The sequence below is a fragment of the Phocoena sinus genome, chromosome 9 (genome assembly GCF_008692025.1).
Source record: "Phocoena sinus isolate mPhoSin1 chromosome 9, mPhoSin1.pri, whole genome shotgun sequence".
NCBI lineage: Eukaryota > Metazoa > Chordata > Mammalia > Artiodactyla > Phocoenidae > Phocoena > Phocoena sinus.
The window spans coordinates 64,904,153-64,922,242 of record NC_045771.1 but is presented as its reverse complement, the minus strand read 5'-3'; the positions used below and the strand labels follow the sequence as shown (position 1 = coordinate 64,922,242).

The window sequence follows — 18,090 nt, the reverse complement described above, 5'->3', positions numbered from 1 at the left end:
TCAAGGAGAGCATTAACACCTCTTCCTACTTCTGCTGTGTGTTCCACAGACCTGAGGAGAGAGTAGAATTCTGTATAGTTTTTTTTTTTAAATGATGTACGTAAGTATGATAGAGACAAATACTGATTAAAAGTTGTTTTACTTTTAAATTCTTTGAAAATGTGAAGAAGTATAGCTCAATAACTAACATGAAGAAAATACAATTCAGTTGAGTGGGTGGAAATTATACAGGCATCATGAAGTATAAAGAAGTTTTGTCTTTCAGGTATTCTGTATTGTTACAGGCTGACTTAGCTGTAACTAACTAAGCTAGTTACTTAGCTAACTTACCCAGTATGGGTCAGGAAACAAGCTAAGTAATGGGGATGTGGAGATAAAACACGTATATATAACTGTGTAGTGGTTTGTCTTCTTTAGAAATCAATTGTTAGATCATATTCTAATTGTTAATGTTTCTAAGGATCCTAAATATATATAATCCACATTGCCATAAACATTTCATTGGGACTTCACTCTAGTGTTCCTTAACATAACTGGAATTGTTATAACAGGCATTTGGACTTATTTAAATAAGTTATGGACTGAATGTGCCCCTCCCCCCATCCCCACCTCTGCCAATTCTCACATGTTGAAGCTCTGGTTCCCAGTATGGCTGTATTTGGAGTAAGGAAGTACTTAAGGTTAAATGAGGTCATGAAGTTGGGAGTCCTGATCCGATAGGATTAGTGTCTTTATGAAAAGAGACCAGAGAGCTCACCTGCCTTCTTTCTATGTGTACTCACCTAGGAAAGACCATGTGAGGATGAAGCAAGGCCACCATCTGCAAGCCAGGAAGAGAGTCCTCACCAGAAGCCAGAACCTACTGAATCCTGATCTGGGACTTCCAGCCTCCAGAACTGTGAAAAAATACATTTCTGCTTTTGAAGCCAAGCAGCCTGAGGTATGTTGTTATGGCAACCTGAGCTAATACAATATGTTATATTCTATAAAAAAACTACATAATATGCAAAATTTGATTCAAAAAAAGTACCAGCTTAGTCATATAATGTGGGCAATCTTTTAGCATTATAACAAGATTTATGTGTATATACTTAGACATAAGTGTATAAACCCTAAAAATTTGATAAATTCATATGGCAGATTTTCCCTAAAGGAAATTTACAGTGATTTTACTTTATTATTCATTGTCCATAAGCCAAGGGATACATAAATATTTTAAAAAACTAGAGTTTTAAATGATTAAAGGTATCACAAATATAAATATTTAAAATGCCTGTTGGGTGGCTGAGTGTCCCTCTTCTCATACTCAGCAACTTATTTTAGAAATGAAAGTATTAAGAGATGAGATGACAGCACACTAGTAACTAAATCAACAGTCTACTGAAAAATATGGCCAAAAAGTTACTGAAAAATTGTAGAGAAGCAGTAAGATGCTTTTACACTTGTTCCATCGTAACTCAACGTAGAAAAGATAAAGCAGGATTTTCATGTTTTAGGGGAGCTGGAATAGTAGTTAATTACTTCACTTAAGCCAAAGTTTTCAAATTAAGCATGGCTAAGAATTTAGGGAAGAAAAATAATTAAAGGGGAGGTAGCAGGTGGTAAACAAGGTGCTAACAAGAAAGACTATGTTTTTGGGGAAGATAGTGAATTGAAAGAGGTATGACATAGGTAGTTCACAATAATTAAATGTGATATTCTGGAGTGAGACTGCTTGGGTTTGAAGTTTTGCTCTGCCAATTACACGCTCCATAACCTTGGTTAATTTATTTTCCCTAAGTCTCAGATTGATCATTGGTAACGCGAAGAAAAGTAATAACTATCTTATATGTTAATAGGGATGATTAGTGGTATAAAGCATACTGTTTAGCACAGTACCTACAACATAGTATATGTAATAGATTTTAATGATAATATGAATCATGTATTATTGTTTCTTTTCAAATGTGACACCGTTAATGTAACTCCAATCTAAGTGAATATGGGTATTCTGAAATAGAGTAATATCTATTCCAAAAAATAGGAAAAAATGGGAAAAAGTCAAATTAATCTTTGTATTTGCTTATTGCACAGGCCCTCCTCAGACTCTGACATGCCTACTCAGGCTTTTCTTTGGCTCAAACTCTGCTTCAAAATTCATCCAGGGAGTCTAATCTGTGGGATATAGCTGTTTTCCTGATATCCAGTTACATTATTTGAGGCTATACATCAATGAATTTTCTATCTTGCCTACTTGCAGTTTTCCCCATTTCAGCCTACTGTATCATAGCTGCCAGCCCGTCCCACTGTCATACCTTTACTGAGCTCCTCAGATGCTTGTGATAAAACTATGGCTCCAGGCTAAGTATACAGATTTCATTCTCACGGGGAAGAAGTGTATGCTGGCATTCTCTTATAAGCCTTCCAAAGTTCTGCTTCTCATTTTAAGAAACTCTGCTTCTCATTTTAAGAAACTCTGCTTTAAATAACCAAAGACATCTGCCAAAAACATTGGCAGAAATCAGAAAATGGTATTTAATCTTGTGGCAGTAGTTGGTTTTCAGTGTTTTCACATGCAAGCATTTCCTGTTCATTTTTGAACTATGTTGGACTTTCTTTATATTAATTGGAATTCTGTTAAGGTCCTTGAAGAAGACAACAGAGGCTTGTAAGGGGAAAAGACTTTCCGTTTTTTTTTTTTTTTTTAAGTCATCCACATGTGTTAACACTTGGGTTACAGATAAAATTCTGTCTCTTATTCTCAAATTTCAGTAAAGAATTTAAAAAAATATTTTAACGGTCTAACTTTTATATAAAAGTTTAAATCGCTCTTAAAAAATACAAATTCCAAACGCACGTTCCTATTTCATTTTCAATGACTTTATTGAGAACATTTTGCAAATTAGATTTTACAATTTAACATTTTACAATTAGAAATTTCATCTGCTACTACATAAGTTGCAAACTTTTCAAAACACTACAGAAAATCCTTTATTTCTTTGGATTTTTCTGTTCCATGTTGAGCTCCTGAGATGTATTTTTTCTTTCAGCTTCATTTTCATCTTCCTGTGAAATAAATTTTAGAAAACATTAAAATATAAACTTCAGGGCATTTTATCACCTATACTTAATACACTTTAACTTCATTTCTCTGAAGAATTAACTATCATGACTCCAGCAATCGTAGGGGAAAGGCTATAAACAAAATGGCACAATTATGCAACATTTAAACATTAACATTCTCAGTGGGTGCTGTTTTATACTACACATTGACTAAAAATTTCTGTATGTTTTTAAAAACAACTTATTTTATCAATGACTTAAGAATTACTTTGAAAGCACCTGCTACTAAAAAGTGTCCTTTTTAGGGGGTCAATCAGATATTTTTACTTCACTATTTAATAAAAAACAGTAAATTTAACTTCTGAGACATTTTATGTACCCAGCATGGCATTTTGGTCTCATCCAGCATACTTTCTTGACAGGTCTGCCAATTTTCCAATTACTTGTGCCACCATGTTATCTGAAAATCAGTCAGTTCTAAAATAGGAAACTCTAAAATGGGCACGTGAGGCGACAGAATGCTTACATTCTACAGTTTCGATTCTAAGTGGTGGCCTCATAATTCATAGCAGGTTCCTGTGGAACATGGTGAATAAATAAAGTGACATCATAATGTCTGCTTCCATAGGAATGAAGTGTATCTTGTGTTCAATATTAAATGGTGACCTCCAAAGTATAAATAATGAGAATCTGGAAAAATATTTCATCTTACATTTTGTAACCCATCTCATCATATATGTTCCTTCAACAACACGTAAGTACAAAGCAGTCTTGCTTTCCTAATATTTCTGATAGGCCTGCCATTTTTATTAATGGAAGTAAAAAACACTGTCTAACTCTTTACTGAGTTAATTAAAGTATGAGTAGCTTAATTTCTTAAGTATCTCTGGACAGCAGTAATAACATCAATATCACTACACATCACCCTGCATCTCTGTATAAAAACCAAATTCAATTAAATAATTATTAAGCTTTGCTAACAATTAAATAATTATTAAGTAAACTGACTCTATTAAGTAAATGCAAATCAAGGTATATATATATATATATATAACAAATATATATTTGTTATATATATGTTAATGTTATACATATAACATATATATTTATATATATATTGTTTATACATAACATATATGTTAAGTGTCATATATATATATAACAAATATATATATATATATTTGTTTTCCACGAAAGACCACACCCTTGCCCATAAACATTAAGGTGGAGAAAGCTTCCTTTATATACATTGTCTCTAAATTTCAACAGCACCTGTGATTTAGCCTTGGTCAACACCAGGAAAGCAGAGAAATTATCAATATTATCAATCAACCTGAATCATTACAGATATGTTGGCTGCAAGGAATGGGGTTTCTGACTATCAATTTTGGCAATGTAATTTTAATATATTTATCTAAGCATAATAGCCACTGTGTGCTGTTTAATTTTTTTTCCAATTTGTCTCTACTGAATAGAGATATTATGTTCAATTGACTCTTGAAAATCTATTAATGAACAGGTAGTTTCCACTTTAAGAGTCTAAGATAAGAGTCTCTAGAGATTACACTTTAATTACAACCCAATAAAAAGCAAATCCTATTCCACACTTTCCACTGTCGTCTTCTGTCAGTGAAACACTGACAGAAAGTGTTAAAACAGCAGGTAAAGGTGGCAAGAAATTTTTGTTAGGTAGCACTGAATTTGTTTATATGTTGTTCAAGGCAGGGCTTTATCTTCTTTATCTTATATTCCTACCACCTAACAGGGCACATTTAGTGTATTGGGGGGGCCCAATAAATGTTTCCTGAACTATGTGAAACAGTGGAATAAAAGATGAGTAAAAGAGAGGTCTGTAATTTGGAAAAGCATAATATCCTTCCTTATCCAGTAGTTACACTTCTGAATTTACTAAAACATTATTGAAAACAGAAATAAGCAAAAATATTCAAAACATCATAAGCCAAAATCACCATTATCAAATTCATATTCTTTAAATTTTTGAAAAAAAGTGGAGGCTTTATCACGTGGACAGTCTGCTAAGTTCCCACAGCAATATGACTTACTGGTTTAACAAGCTTGGTTACCCTGATGATCCTGAGGACTAGGAATTATCTATAATATTTACTTTCATAATTAACTAACATTCTTCATATAATGTCAGTCTTTTTGTTGTTGAATTTTTCTTAGTAATAAAGTATAGTTAATAAATGCATGCCTAATACTGCCTCCTGTTCAGGACAGGTACAAAAGTTTCTTTATGCAGAGAAAATGTCTTAAAATATCTTGCCTTTCTTTGCCTTTAAACTATTTGTGTAAGTTAACAAGATAAAATCTCTTTCTTCCTTTGTATAAGAATAGCTGTGATCTGGATACAGAAAAGGATTATGGAGGGGCAGAGAAGGCATTTAATCCACTGCTAGAGTCCAACACATCGTAATTGCCCCGGTATAATATCATCAAAATAATAACAGCCAAAGACTTTAATCATTGTAAATAAAACACTGGAATTAGATATAATAAAGCTCCAGAAAGGATTTTAGAAGTTGCTTTGTTTTTTTTGGGAGTGCTAATTTGTGTTTCTAAGTTTACACATCAATTTTTTTTAACATCTTTATTGGAGTATAATTGCTTTACAATGGTGCGTTAGTTTCTGCTTTATAACAAAGTGAATCAGCTACACATATATCCCCATATCCACTCCCTCTTGCGTCTCCCTCCCACCCTCCCTATCCCACCCCTCTAGGTGGTCACAAAGCACCGAGCTGATCTCCCTGTGCTATGCGGCTGCTTCCCACTAGCTATCTATGTAACATTTGGTAGTGTATATATGTCCATGCCACTCTCTCACTTCGTCCCAGCCTACCCTTCCCCATCCCCGTGTCCTCAAGCCCATTCTCTATAGACATCAATTTTTATAAGAACTTTATAACAGTTCAAGATTAATACAATCATTAAAATAGCTCAGGCAGCAAATCAAATATCATTCACAAGTGAATGCATAATGAATGAAACTGCAAAGAAAGGAAGTTTTTTTACCGAAGTATTTCTTCACTACTGGATACTAAAGGCAGGCAAATTTTTCTTCTGATAGATGGTAGGTTCTTGTCACTCTTTGCTAAGATAAGACATCTGTTTTTTTCCCAGTGAAAGAAGACCCTTGCTACACGGATCATTTTCTTAGTGACAGCCCTGACAAGTTTGACATTTGTTTCATCAAGTGTTCTGAAGCAGCCAACAAGAAAATGTACCCTTTGGGGCTGCTGGAAAACAGACAGGTTAACCCCTTAATGTTTAAGCTTGTTAATTTATACTCCAGAAAACATGTTGATTATAGCAACCTTGCAGATCTGCTAGTTACATGTGGAATTTCAGGAATACGCACGTAACAATAACGCTCATAATGCCACACAGTTAAATGTGGTTCCTCGGCCTTCCTGCTCTTTGGACACTGACAGCATTGTTGTAGTGAGGAGAACGAAAATTTCTAAGCACACATGGACCATGTAATTATGGGCTAATGCTCCAGGTGGCAACATGAGACTAAAAGAGTTTTATAACAGAGAAGTAAGTAAAAATACTGCCATTTTTATCTAAACTAGATTCCTTTTACCACCAAGTAAAACCCACAGAGTCTGTTTAAATCCTACTCAGCTTGCAGCATCAATCTGGAAGAGAAGGCCCTCTATTTTTCCTTATTTACAAATTTGACTCATAACAGTTCAAAGAATTGATATCAATTAATAAAACCTATCCACTCCTGCTTTTCCCTTCTCTTGAGGTAACCGACTCCAAACAAAGAGCAATTATTTTAGCAGCTGGAATTTCCACTGCTCAGGTAATATTTGGACTCAAATTAGTCTATGAATACAGCTGACTCTGTATTTACCCTACAGACTGTCAAGTTTTAAATTATTTCTTTTAAAGGTTGGATTATACAAAGGGACACACTTTCCCCATTATTTCATTGTATCTTTAAAGATGACTTTATGAGTACCTTTAGAGTGGAGAGATCTGTCAAACACTACCTTAACCAAATGATGAAGGTTAACATTACCAGTAATACATATTAACATTAACTCTTTGGTAAGATGCACTAAAAAGGGCACATTAATTCTGGTCTGTGGTATCCTTCCCAATAACGCATGAACCTAAATCTAGTAAGGAGAAAACATCAGATAAACACTCCATAAAATAACTGAACAGTAGAAGATAATAAGACTACAGGAAGCTGGATGAAGGGCAAATGGGAATTATCTGTGCTGTTTTTGCAACTTTTTGTAAGTTTAAAATTATTTCAAAAAGATTTAAAAAAACCAAATAGAAATGACTACTTAATGAAAGTTTTCTAAATTCAAAGTAAGTGTGATTGTATGCACAAAGAGTTTATGTGGAAGGAAATTCAAGGTAACTGTTGCCTCTACATTAAAAATACACAGCTAAAATAAGCTGTTTGCTTTCCATTTTTCTATTTAAAATTCCTTAAGTACCTCAAATGTTTATAATGGTGATGCTATTAATTTTTATTTTCTTGTCTGTGCTTCCATGCATTTATCTTACATTTCTACTCTGAGCACAGATTACTTTCACAATTAGAAAACATAAGCTTTATTTTTAGAAATAAGTAAGCATAATGGGAGTCTGTTTTCAAAGAGAATGATGTCAGTTGTTTTTACTTTACAGAATTTGCTATTCACAGCAGATAGAGACACATGGTGGTACAAACAGTAAAATAAAGTGAGAAGGTACAACTAAGTACTAACTTAAAATATTTCTATTATGATATTTTCTTTAGATCTTAAATATTCCTTTAATCAGAGAAAAGTTACTGTAATTGGATTCAAATTAATAGTTGAAATTATCTGTATGCTTTGATAATGGTCCTTTTAAAACTGTAGTATATACACAGCTTTTGGTGAAAAACATGAAGACACACTTAACCTGTTCTGTTAGTTGTAGACTAAGTATAGAAAAGCAATATATAATATATTGTTCTGATCTGAGGTCAAAAACTACACTCTTTTATTCATTTAAAACATAGAGGGACTTCCCTGGTGACACAGCGGTTAGGAATCCGCCTGCCAACGCAGGGGACACGGGTTCGAGCCCTGGTCCAGAAAGATCCCACATGCTGCGAAGCAACTAAGCCCGTGCGCCACAACTCCTGAGCCTGTGCTCTAGAGCTGGCGAGCCACAACTACTGAGCCTGCGTGCTGCAACTACTGAAGCCTGCATGCCTAGAGCCTGTGCTCCACAACAAGAGAAGCCACCGCAATGAGAAGCACGCATACCGCAATGAAGAGTAGCTCCCGCTCGCCGCAACTAGAGAAAGCCCATGTACAGCAACAAAGACCCAACACAGCCAAAAATAAACTTAAAAAAAATGTATACCAGATATAACTCTCAATGGCATTTAAGATTGTGCTTTTAATAAAGAAAATATGCTAGTGCTGCACAATAAGGAAAAAATTTTTCTTAATAACTGGAAAAATACGATAATGAAAATGTTTTAGGCAAAAATGAGCATGTTGCATGCTTAAGACTAAAATTAATTAAGAGTTTTTAACATTTTACAATTCCACTCTAATTCTTTAAATGGTGCATTTACTTCATAGTAATACACACTTGGATCATTAAGTGAAGTGCAAAATGTGTGTGATGTGCTACATTTAACAACCTTTGGCCCTTTTTTCTGTACTTCTGTATTCAGTTTTCCAATGCATTGAATAAGCAATTGAAGACCACAATTAAATTTCCTGATGTTGCATATTTGAGATTCTTATTTCACTTAATACAAAAGGCAATTAATCTACCATTTTACAACTGAATCTCAACTTCAGTGGGCCATGAGAGATGCTGAAACGAACTTACAAGAAATGCTTAATTAAATTCACAGTAAAAAGCATAAGAGGTTCTTATGACAGAAGTTGCATATTTAATTAGAAAGTCTAGGACTTCCCTGGTGGCGCAGTGGTTAAGAATCCACCTGCCAATGCAGGGGACAAGGGTTCAAGGGTTGATCCCACAAGAGCAACTAAGCTCGTGCGCCACAACTACTGAGCCTGCGCTCTAGAGCCTGCGAGCCACAACTACTGAGCCCACGCTCCTAGAGCCTGTGCTCCACAACAAGAGAAGCCACTGCAATGAGAAGCCTGAGTACCTCAACGAATAGTAGTCCCTGCTCGCTGCAACTAGAGAAAGCCCGTGCGCAGCAATGAAGACCCAACACAGCCAAAAATAAATAACATAGATACATTAAAAAAAAAAAGTCTAGGGCTACTGTAAAATTAAAGTAACCTGGGATGTTCTTAGTAAACCTAGCTCAAACACATAAGTCGTTAAACAAAATGGAACTATTTTGTAAATTTCTACCTTTTTTCTCTACTTAGTGACTCAAAAGATAGTTAATCAAAGAAATATCCCATTACCTAATATTACAGAATCATGGCCTTTTATTTTAATAGCAAGTAGATAGATAAAAGGACAGTAATAAATTTCTAATTTCACGTATGAGTATATATGAATAATTCCATTTCATTTGTTGAGCAATCACTTATCTCTCAATTTGTGATTCTGGAGCAGATCTAGTAAAGTAGGTTTGCTTTTCTAAGTCTTTAGTTCCTCCTGTTACTTTTTACGTCTTTGTGGTGGCTTTTGGTGGCATGGAAATGGGACAGTTAAAAATAAGACTTTGGATTTCCCATGTATGATTTCAGATCAAGAGAGAATCTCTATGACCTGGGAAGGAAGGCCCTAAGGATTGGTACAGTCATCTAGGGAGGGCATATTTATAGGAAAGGAAAGGAAGAACAGTGAGTGGAAGGTAAGAGTCTGGCAAAATAGGATTAGAAAAAAGAAAATGAATGATGGATGATAAGTGTGAGTTAGATTAGGCACTTAATGAGCATAAACCTAATTCTATAAGCTTATATCTTCTCATAAACATGAAGAAAAGCGTAACTTTCATAATATGAATTTTTAGGTATTTAAGATACGTTTAAAATATGGTGCTAACCTGCTGGGGCTAAGAATACCATCACACTCTTTTCTTCTCTGACAGATGAGTTCCTGTATAAGGCTTATGTTTGATAACCCCTGTGGAACTTATGATCTTAAAGATAAAAATATTTTCCTTCTCTGGCAGACTATCTAATATCTAGGAAATAAGCATAGAAGTGTATGCTGGAAATGAACATTAGAGGCCCCTAACTTTCCTTCATATGTAGCACTTTGGTTTAAAAGATATTACCTGCTTTTGACGAAATGTACAGTGTGGGGAATATAGTCAATAACTATGTAATATCTTTGTATGCTAACATACATAACCAGGCTTATCATGGTGATCACCTTGAAATACATAGAAATACTGAATGTTATGCAACAGGAACTAACAGTATTGGACGTCAATTAAATTTCAAAAACAAACTCATAGAAAAAAGAGATCAGATTTGGGTTAGGGGGTGGGGGGAGGAGAAAGTGGGGAGGAAACTGGATGAAGGTAGTCAAAAGGTACAAACTTCTACTTATAAGATAAATAAGCACTAGGGATGTAATGTACAACATGATAACTATAATTAACACTGTATGTTATATATGCAAGCTGTTAAGAGAGTAAACCATAAGAGTTCTCATCACAAGAAAAAATTTTTTTTCTGTCTTTAATTTTGTATGTATATGAGATAGATGTTCACTTAAACTTGTGATAATTACTTCACGATGTATATAAATCAAATCATTTTGCTGTATACCTTAAACATATAGAGTGCTGTATGTCAATTATATCTCAATTAAACTGGAAGAAAAAATGCTACCTGCTTTTGAAGTTGGTGGGTAGTCAGTACTGACTCTAGAGAAAAATAAAACAAATAAGATCCCTCAAATTCTATAAGGGGGCAATGTAAGTATATTTTCAAATGAGAATAGCACAAGTCCAATGTATATGAATTAAAAGATTATGGTATATTAAGAAATAACATTTAAAGAGGCTCTTTAGAAAATATTTTTGCATAAATCATCTATTCACTAAATGTAACATTTCAAAAATCCTAAATGTACTAATATTTGAAGACAATACATATGAACCTCTACTTTTCCCACAGGTACTCAAGGAGAAGAGACATTTCTAAATTTATGTTGTTTTATTTTTTGTTCTAAACATACACATACAGGTTTAAATTCCCAGGAGTTAAAAAAATTCCATCAAGCAAAAATGAGGCAAAAATAAAGTCTAAAAATGTTTAAGATATGCAAGCTCACCAGTCAAATTATAGTTCCATAGCTAAGAAATTTCTAGGTTGTATAAAAATCAGTGATTGGCTCATTAAAATTTCCAGTCATACATGCACTGTTTTATGACTAGAAATTATTCAGCAATAACTGAGTTCATTATACAAGCTGGAAAATACTTATATGTAGCATATTTAATTTATTTATTAATATAAGCAATAGCCATTGATACTGGAACTGGCCATTGTGGAAGAAGTGCTCTCTTCAATAGGATGTGATAGCATTTTGTTTATCCTTCACAATACAATGAGGAGTTTAATGGAACATAGATTTAAAAGGCATTTTATATATATTAAAAGAATTTGGGTGAAGGAGATCAAGATGGCGGAGTAGAGGGATATGGAGCTCACCTCCTCTAACAAATACATCAAAAATACACCTACATGTGGAATAATTCTCATAGAATACGTACTGCAAAGCTTGTAGAAGATCTCATACAACCAAAGCTGCTGGAAAGATGCCTACATAACCAGTAAGACGAAGGGAAAAGGGAGAAGAGGAGGAATAGGGACAGGACCTGCACCCCTGGGAACCTCCTTCACCAGCTGGGAAATGTGCTGAAACACACAGGGAGCTTCAGAGGCTGGAGAGGACAGTATGGGAGCTGGCCTGCAGCCCCCCAGGGTAGAGAGACCAGCACAGCTGGAGACATGCGCCTCCTGGTATGTGCAGTGGCTAGGTGCTGAAACTTGGGCTTCAGCAGACAGACCTAGGGAGAGGAACCAGTTTGGCTGTGGGGAGACAGCCCGAAGGTCCTGGAGTGGGCCTGGGCCACGCACAGGATGGAGGGAAGATCTTTCATAGGAGCCCCACGGTCAACTCAGTAAGGGAGAGGTGTGGATCTACCATAGCAGCTTCATTATCAGTGTGCTCACAGCAGGGCATAGCTTCTGCCACCATGGGTTTTGCGAATTTCGTGCATGCTCAAGTGGAGGCAGGGCTGAAATCTGAACTGATTACTAGCACTCCTGTAGTGGAGGTGGCCCCTGAGTGCAGCAGCAGCAACAGTGATTTCTGTGGGCACACACACCAGGTGACAGGCAGCATCACAGAGTCACACATCCTGGCAGAAAGCTCCTGGGGAAGAACACACAGTGGCTCCTTTCCCAGAGGGAGCACTCCAGTCCCACCTATCTCACACCACAGCTCAGAATTGGATCTAGGGCCTCTACTCCAACAACTGGGGAGCAGACTCTAACCCCAATAGGGCTGTGAGAACCACACAGCAAAGAGGAGGCCCTGCCCAACATCCAGCACAGGCTCTGGTCACCAAAACACCAAACACACCCATCTATCAAGGAGACAAGGGCCAGCACACCCTGAGGAAAGACTTGGCAAGCATCCATACCAAAAACAACCCTGGCACCAACAATACTGGATTCACATGGTCTACACAGAGTCACTCACACATAAAAACAGCCCTTAAAAACTACAGTAGGTAACTGTTTCTCCTAAATTCATAGAGTCAGAGAAATATAAGTAAAATGAAAAAGTAGAGGAACTACTGCCAATTTAAAAAACAATAGAATCCCCCTAAATGAACAATGATACAGACCTCACCAGTCTACCAGACCCTGATTTCAAAAAGGAGGTAATAAAAATGCTGAAGGAATTAAGAAAGACTATCAATAGAAATGTAGATCACTGTAACAAGGAACTAGAAACCATAAAGAGGAGCCAATCAAAATTAGACAACTCAATTTCTGAGGTGAAAACTGAGCTAAAGGCAAAAAATAGCAAACTAAAGAATGTAAAAGAATGAATAAGTGATCTGGAAGACAGAATAACAGAAATCACCCAATCAGAACAGCAGACAGACAAATTTAAAAAATAAAAGCAATATATGAGATCTATGGGATAATACAAAGCATGCCAATCTACACATAACAGGAATTCCAGAAGGAGAAGAAAGAGAAAAGGGGATCAAAAATATATTTGAAAAAATTATGGCTGACAACTTCCGAAACCTAAAGAAGGAAACAGATATCCAGGAAGCACAGAAGGTCCCAAACAAGATGAACCCGAACAGCCCTACTGTAAGACATATCGTAATTAAAGTGGCAAAAGTTAAAGAGAGGATTATAAAGGCAGCAAGAGAAAAACAGTGAGTTACAGTGGAAATCCCATAAGGCTATCAGCTGTTTTCTCTACAGAACTTTGCAGGCCCGGAGGGAGTGACGAGATATATTCAAAGTCCTGAAAGGGAAAGGCATGCAACCTAGGATACCAGGCAAGATTATCATTTAGAACAGAAGGAGAGAGAAAGAATTTCTCAGACAAGCAAAAACTAAAAGCATATAGCAATGGTAAACCAATCCTAAAAGAAATATTGAAAGGTCTTCTCTAAATAGAAAAGAAGTAAGAATCTACAGGAAAGGGAAAGTCACAACAAGAAAGACAAATTTATAAAAGGACTGAAGATCCCTTAAATAAGCCAGTACATAGAATAAAAATGAAAAAAATTCAGTGAAGGCGATTATAACTACAATGAACAGCAAAAGGATAAACATGAAGACGTAAAATAGGACATCGAAATCACAAAATGTCAGGGAGGGAAGTAAGAAAAGGTAGACCTTTTAGAATGTGTTTGTTTATATGACTACCAGTCTGAAGCAAGTAGGTATAGTTATGGGTTAGCATACTTGAAAACCAGGATAACAAATGAAAAACATACAACAGCTTCACAAAAACCAAAAAGAAAGGTACGCTAGCATAATACAAAAGAAAACCATCAAACCATAAAAGGAAAATCAAAAGGAAGACAGGGACAAAGAAAAAATACAAAATCAACTGGAAAACAAGGTCTAAAATGACAAATACATAATCATCAATAAGTACTTTAAATGTCAACTGACTAAATGCTCCAATCAAGAGAGAGAGTGGCAGATTGGATAATAGAATAAGGACCTACAATATGCTGCCTACAAGAGATATACTTTAGGGAAAAAGACACACATAGATTGAAAGTGAGGGGATGGAAAAAGGTATTTCATGCAAATGGAAATGACAAGAAAGCTAAGGTAGCAACAGTCATATCAGACAAAATAGACTTTAAAATGAATACCAGGGACTTCCCTGGTGGTGCAGTGGTTAAGAATCTGCCTGCCAATGCAGGGGACACAGGTTTGAGCCCTGGTCCAGGAAGATCCCACATGCCATGGAGCAACTAAGTCTGTGAGCCACAACCACTGAGCCTGCGCTCTAGAGCCCGTGATCCACAACTTCCGAGCCCATGCGCCACAACTACTGAAGCCTGCACACCCCAGAGCCCATGCGCCACAACTACTGAAGCCTGCACACCCCAGAGCCCATGCGCCACAACTACTGAGCCCACACGCAACAACTACTGAAGCCCGCATGCTCTAGGGCCTGCATGCCACAACAACTGTGCCCGCGTGCCTAGACCCCATGCTCTCCAACAAGAGAAGCCACCACAGTGAGAAGCCTGTGCACCGCAAGAAAGAGTAGAACCCACTCAATATAGCTAGAGAAAGCCTGTGCACAGCAACAAAGACCCAACGCAGCCAAAAATAAATAAATTAAAAAATAAATAAAACAAAGGCCATAAAGAAAGACAAAGAAGGACACTACATAATGATAAAAAGATCAATACAAGAAGATATCATACTTGTTAACATATATGCGTCCAACAGAGAAGTACCTAAATACATAAAATAAATACTAACAGACATAAAGGGAGAAATTGATGGGAATACAATAATAGTAGGAGACTTTAACACTCCGCTGACATCAATGGACAGATCTTCCAGACAGAAAATCAATAAGGCAACAGATATACTAAATGACACAATAAAACAGTTAGACTTAGTTGATATCTATAGGACATTACATCCAAAAAACCCAGAATACACATTCTTTTCAAGTGCATATGGAACATTCTCTAGGATACACCACATACTAGGCCACAAAACAAACCTCCACAAATTTAAAAGGATAGAATTATTTCAAGCATCTTTTCTGACCATAGTGGAATGAAAATAGAAATCAATCACAGAAAGAGAAATGAGAACAAAAAATGATTACATGGAGACCAAACAACACGCTGCTAAAAAACCAGTGGGTCAACGATGAAATAAAAAAAAACCCTCAAGATAAATGACAATAAAAACACAACCATACAAAATCAATGGGACAGAGCAAAAGAAGTTCTAAGAGGGAAGTTCATAGAAATACAGGCCTTTCTCAGAAAATAAGAAAAATCCCAAATAAACAACCTAAACTACTACCTAAAAGAATTAGAAAAACAAACAAAATCTACAGTCAGTAGAAGGAAGGAAATAATAAAGATCAGAGAGAAATAAAAGAGATTTAAAAAAATAGAAAAAAATCAATAAAACCAAGAGCTGGTTCTTTGACAGGATAAATAAAATCAACAAACCTCTGGCTAGGCTCACCAAGAAGAAAAGAGAGAGGACCCAAATAAATTAAGAACTGAAGGAGGAGAAATAACAATGAATAATGCATAAATATTGATACAAAAGTCATAAGAAAATATTATAAAGTTACATGCCAACAAAATGGACAACCCAGAAGGAATGGACAAGTTTCTAGAAACATACAGTCTGACAAAACTGAATCAAGAAGAAACAGATAATTTGAACAGACCAATCACTAGAAGTAAAATACAATCTGTAATTTTTTTAAAAGTCCCTGCAAATAAAAGTCCAGGACTAGATGGCTTCACTGGGGAATTCTACCAAACATACAAAGAAGAACTTATACTTCTTAAACTTCTTAAACTCTTCCAAAAGACTGAAGAGGAGGGAACACTCCCAAAGTCATTCTGTGAAGCCACCATCACCCTGATACCAAAAAGACAGACACTAAGTAAAGAAAATTACAGGCCAATATCTTTGATGAATATAGATGCAAAAATCCTCAACAAAATATTAGCAAACTGAATCCAACAATTCATAAAAAGAATCATACACCATGATCGAGTTGGATTCATTCTAGGGTCACAAAGATGGTTCAACATACACAAATCAATCAATGTGATAGACCACATCAACAAAAGACACAAACCACATGATCATCTCAATAGATGGCAGAAAAAGCATATGATAAAATTCAACATCCATTCATGATAAAAACTCTTCCCAAACTGTGTATAGAGGGAACATATCTCAACACAATAAAAGCCATTTGTGACAAGCCCATAGCCAACATAATACTCAATGGTGAAAAGCTGAATGCCTTCCCACTAAATTCTGGGACAAGACAAGGACACCCACTCTCACCACTTCTATTCAACATTGTATTGGAAGTCCTAGCCACAGCAATCAGACAAGAAAAAGAAATAAAATATCTAAATCAAAAGGGAAGAGGTAAAATTGTCATTATATGCAGATGACATGATACTCTATGTAGAAAACCCTAAAGACTCCACACAAAAACTATTAGAAGTGATAGATGAATTCAGCAAGGTAGCAGGATACAAGATTAATATACAGAAATCTGTTGCATTTCTTTGCATTAACAATGAAATATCAGAAAGTAAAAAAAAAAAAGCCCTGTTCAAAACTGCATTAAAAACAAACAGGCGGGGGACCTTGAAGATGGCGGAAGAGTAAGACGCGGAGATCGCCTTCCTCCCCACGGATACACCAGAAATACATCTACAGGTGGAACAACTCCTACAGAACACCTAATGAAGGCTGGCAGAGGACCTCAGACCTCCGAAAAGGCAAGAAACTCCCCACGTACCTGAGTAGGGCAAAAGAAAAAAAGAAAAAACAGAGACAAAAGAATAAGAACGGCACCTGCACCAGTGGGAGGGAGCTGTGAAGGAGCAAAAGTTTCCACACACTAGGAAGCCCCTCCGCAGGCAGAGACTGCGGGAGGCGGAGTGGGGAGCTTCAGTACCGCGGAGTAGTGCACAGCGACGGGTGTGGAGGGCAAAGCGGGGAGATTCCGCACAGAGGATCGGTGCCGACCGGCACTCACCAGCCCGAGAGGCTTGTCTGCTCACCCGCCGGGGCGGGCGGGGCTGGGAGCTGAGGCTCGGGCTTCGGTCGGAGCACAGGGAGAGGACTGGGGTTGGCGGCTTAAACATAGCCTGAAGGGGTTAGTGTACCACGACTAGCCGGGAGGGAGTTCTAGCCGGGAGGGAGTTCGCGAAAAAGCCTGCACCTGCCAAAGAGGCAAGAGACTTTTTCTTCCCTCTTTGTTTCCTGGTGCGCGAGGAGAGGGATTTAAGCGCGCTGCTTAAAGGAACTCCAGAGACGGGCGCGAGCCACGGCTAAAAGCGCGAACCCCAGAGACGGGCGCGAGCCGCGGCTAAAAGCGCGGACCCCAGAGACGGGCAGGAGACGCTAAGGCTGCTGCTGCCGCCACCAAGGGGCCTGTGTGCGAGCACAGGTCACTTTCCAAACCCCTCTTCCGCGGAGCCTGTGCAGCCCGCCACTGCCAGATTCCCAGGATCCAGGGACAACTTCCCCAGGAGAACGCATGGTGGGCCTCAGGCTGGTGCAACGTCACGCCGCCTCTGACGCCGCAGGCCCGCCCTGCACGCAGTGCCCCTCCTTCCCCCCCCACCCCCGGCCTGAGTGAGCCGGAGCCCCCGAATCAGCGGCTCCTTTAACCCCGTCCTGTCTCAGAAAAAAACAGACGCCCTCCAGCGACCTACACGCAGAGGCAGGGCCAAATCCAAAGCTGAGCTCCTGTGAGCTGTGAGAACAAAGAAGAGAAAGGGAAATCTCTCCCAGCAGCCTCAGAAGCAGCGGATTAAAGCTCCACAATCAA

At 37.4% G+C, this 18,090-nt stretch overlaps 1 protein-coding gene across 3 annotated transcripts in view; it reads right to left on the bottom strand.

Moving 5' to 3' along the window:
• Positions 1-2,843: 2,843 nt before the first annotated feature.
• The window catches only part of PHF14 (PHD finger protein 14), a 208,379-nt gene continuing 193,132 nt past the window's right edge, over positions 2,844-18,090 (bottom strand). For 2 of the 3 annotated variants that reach the window (XM_032643188.1, XM_032643189.1), the window contains exon 19: positions 2,851-3,045. In XM_032643188.1, the coding sequence (XP_032499079.1) occupies positions 2,971-3,045 (75 nt within the window). In that variant the 3' untranslated portion in view covers positions 2,851-2,970. Of the gene's footprint in view, positions 3,046-18,090 lie in introns of all 3 variants that reach the window. The other variant, XM_032643190.1, reaches the window with a different exon arrangement.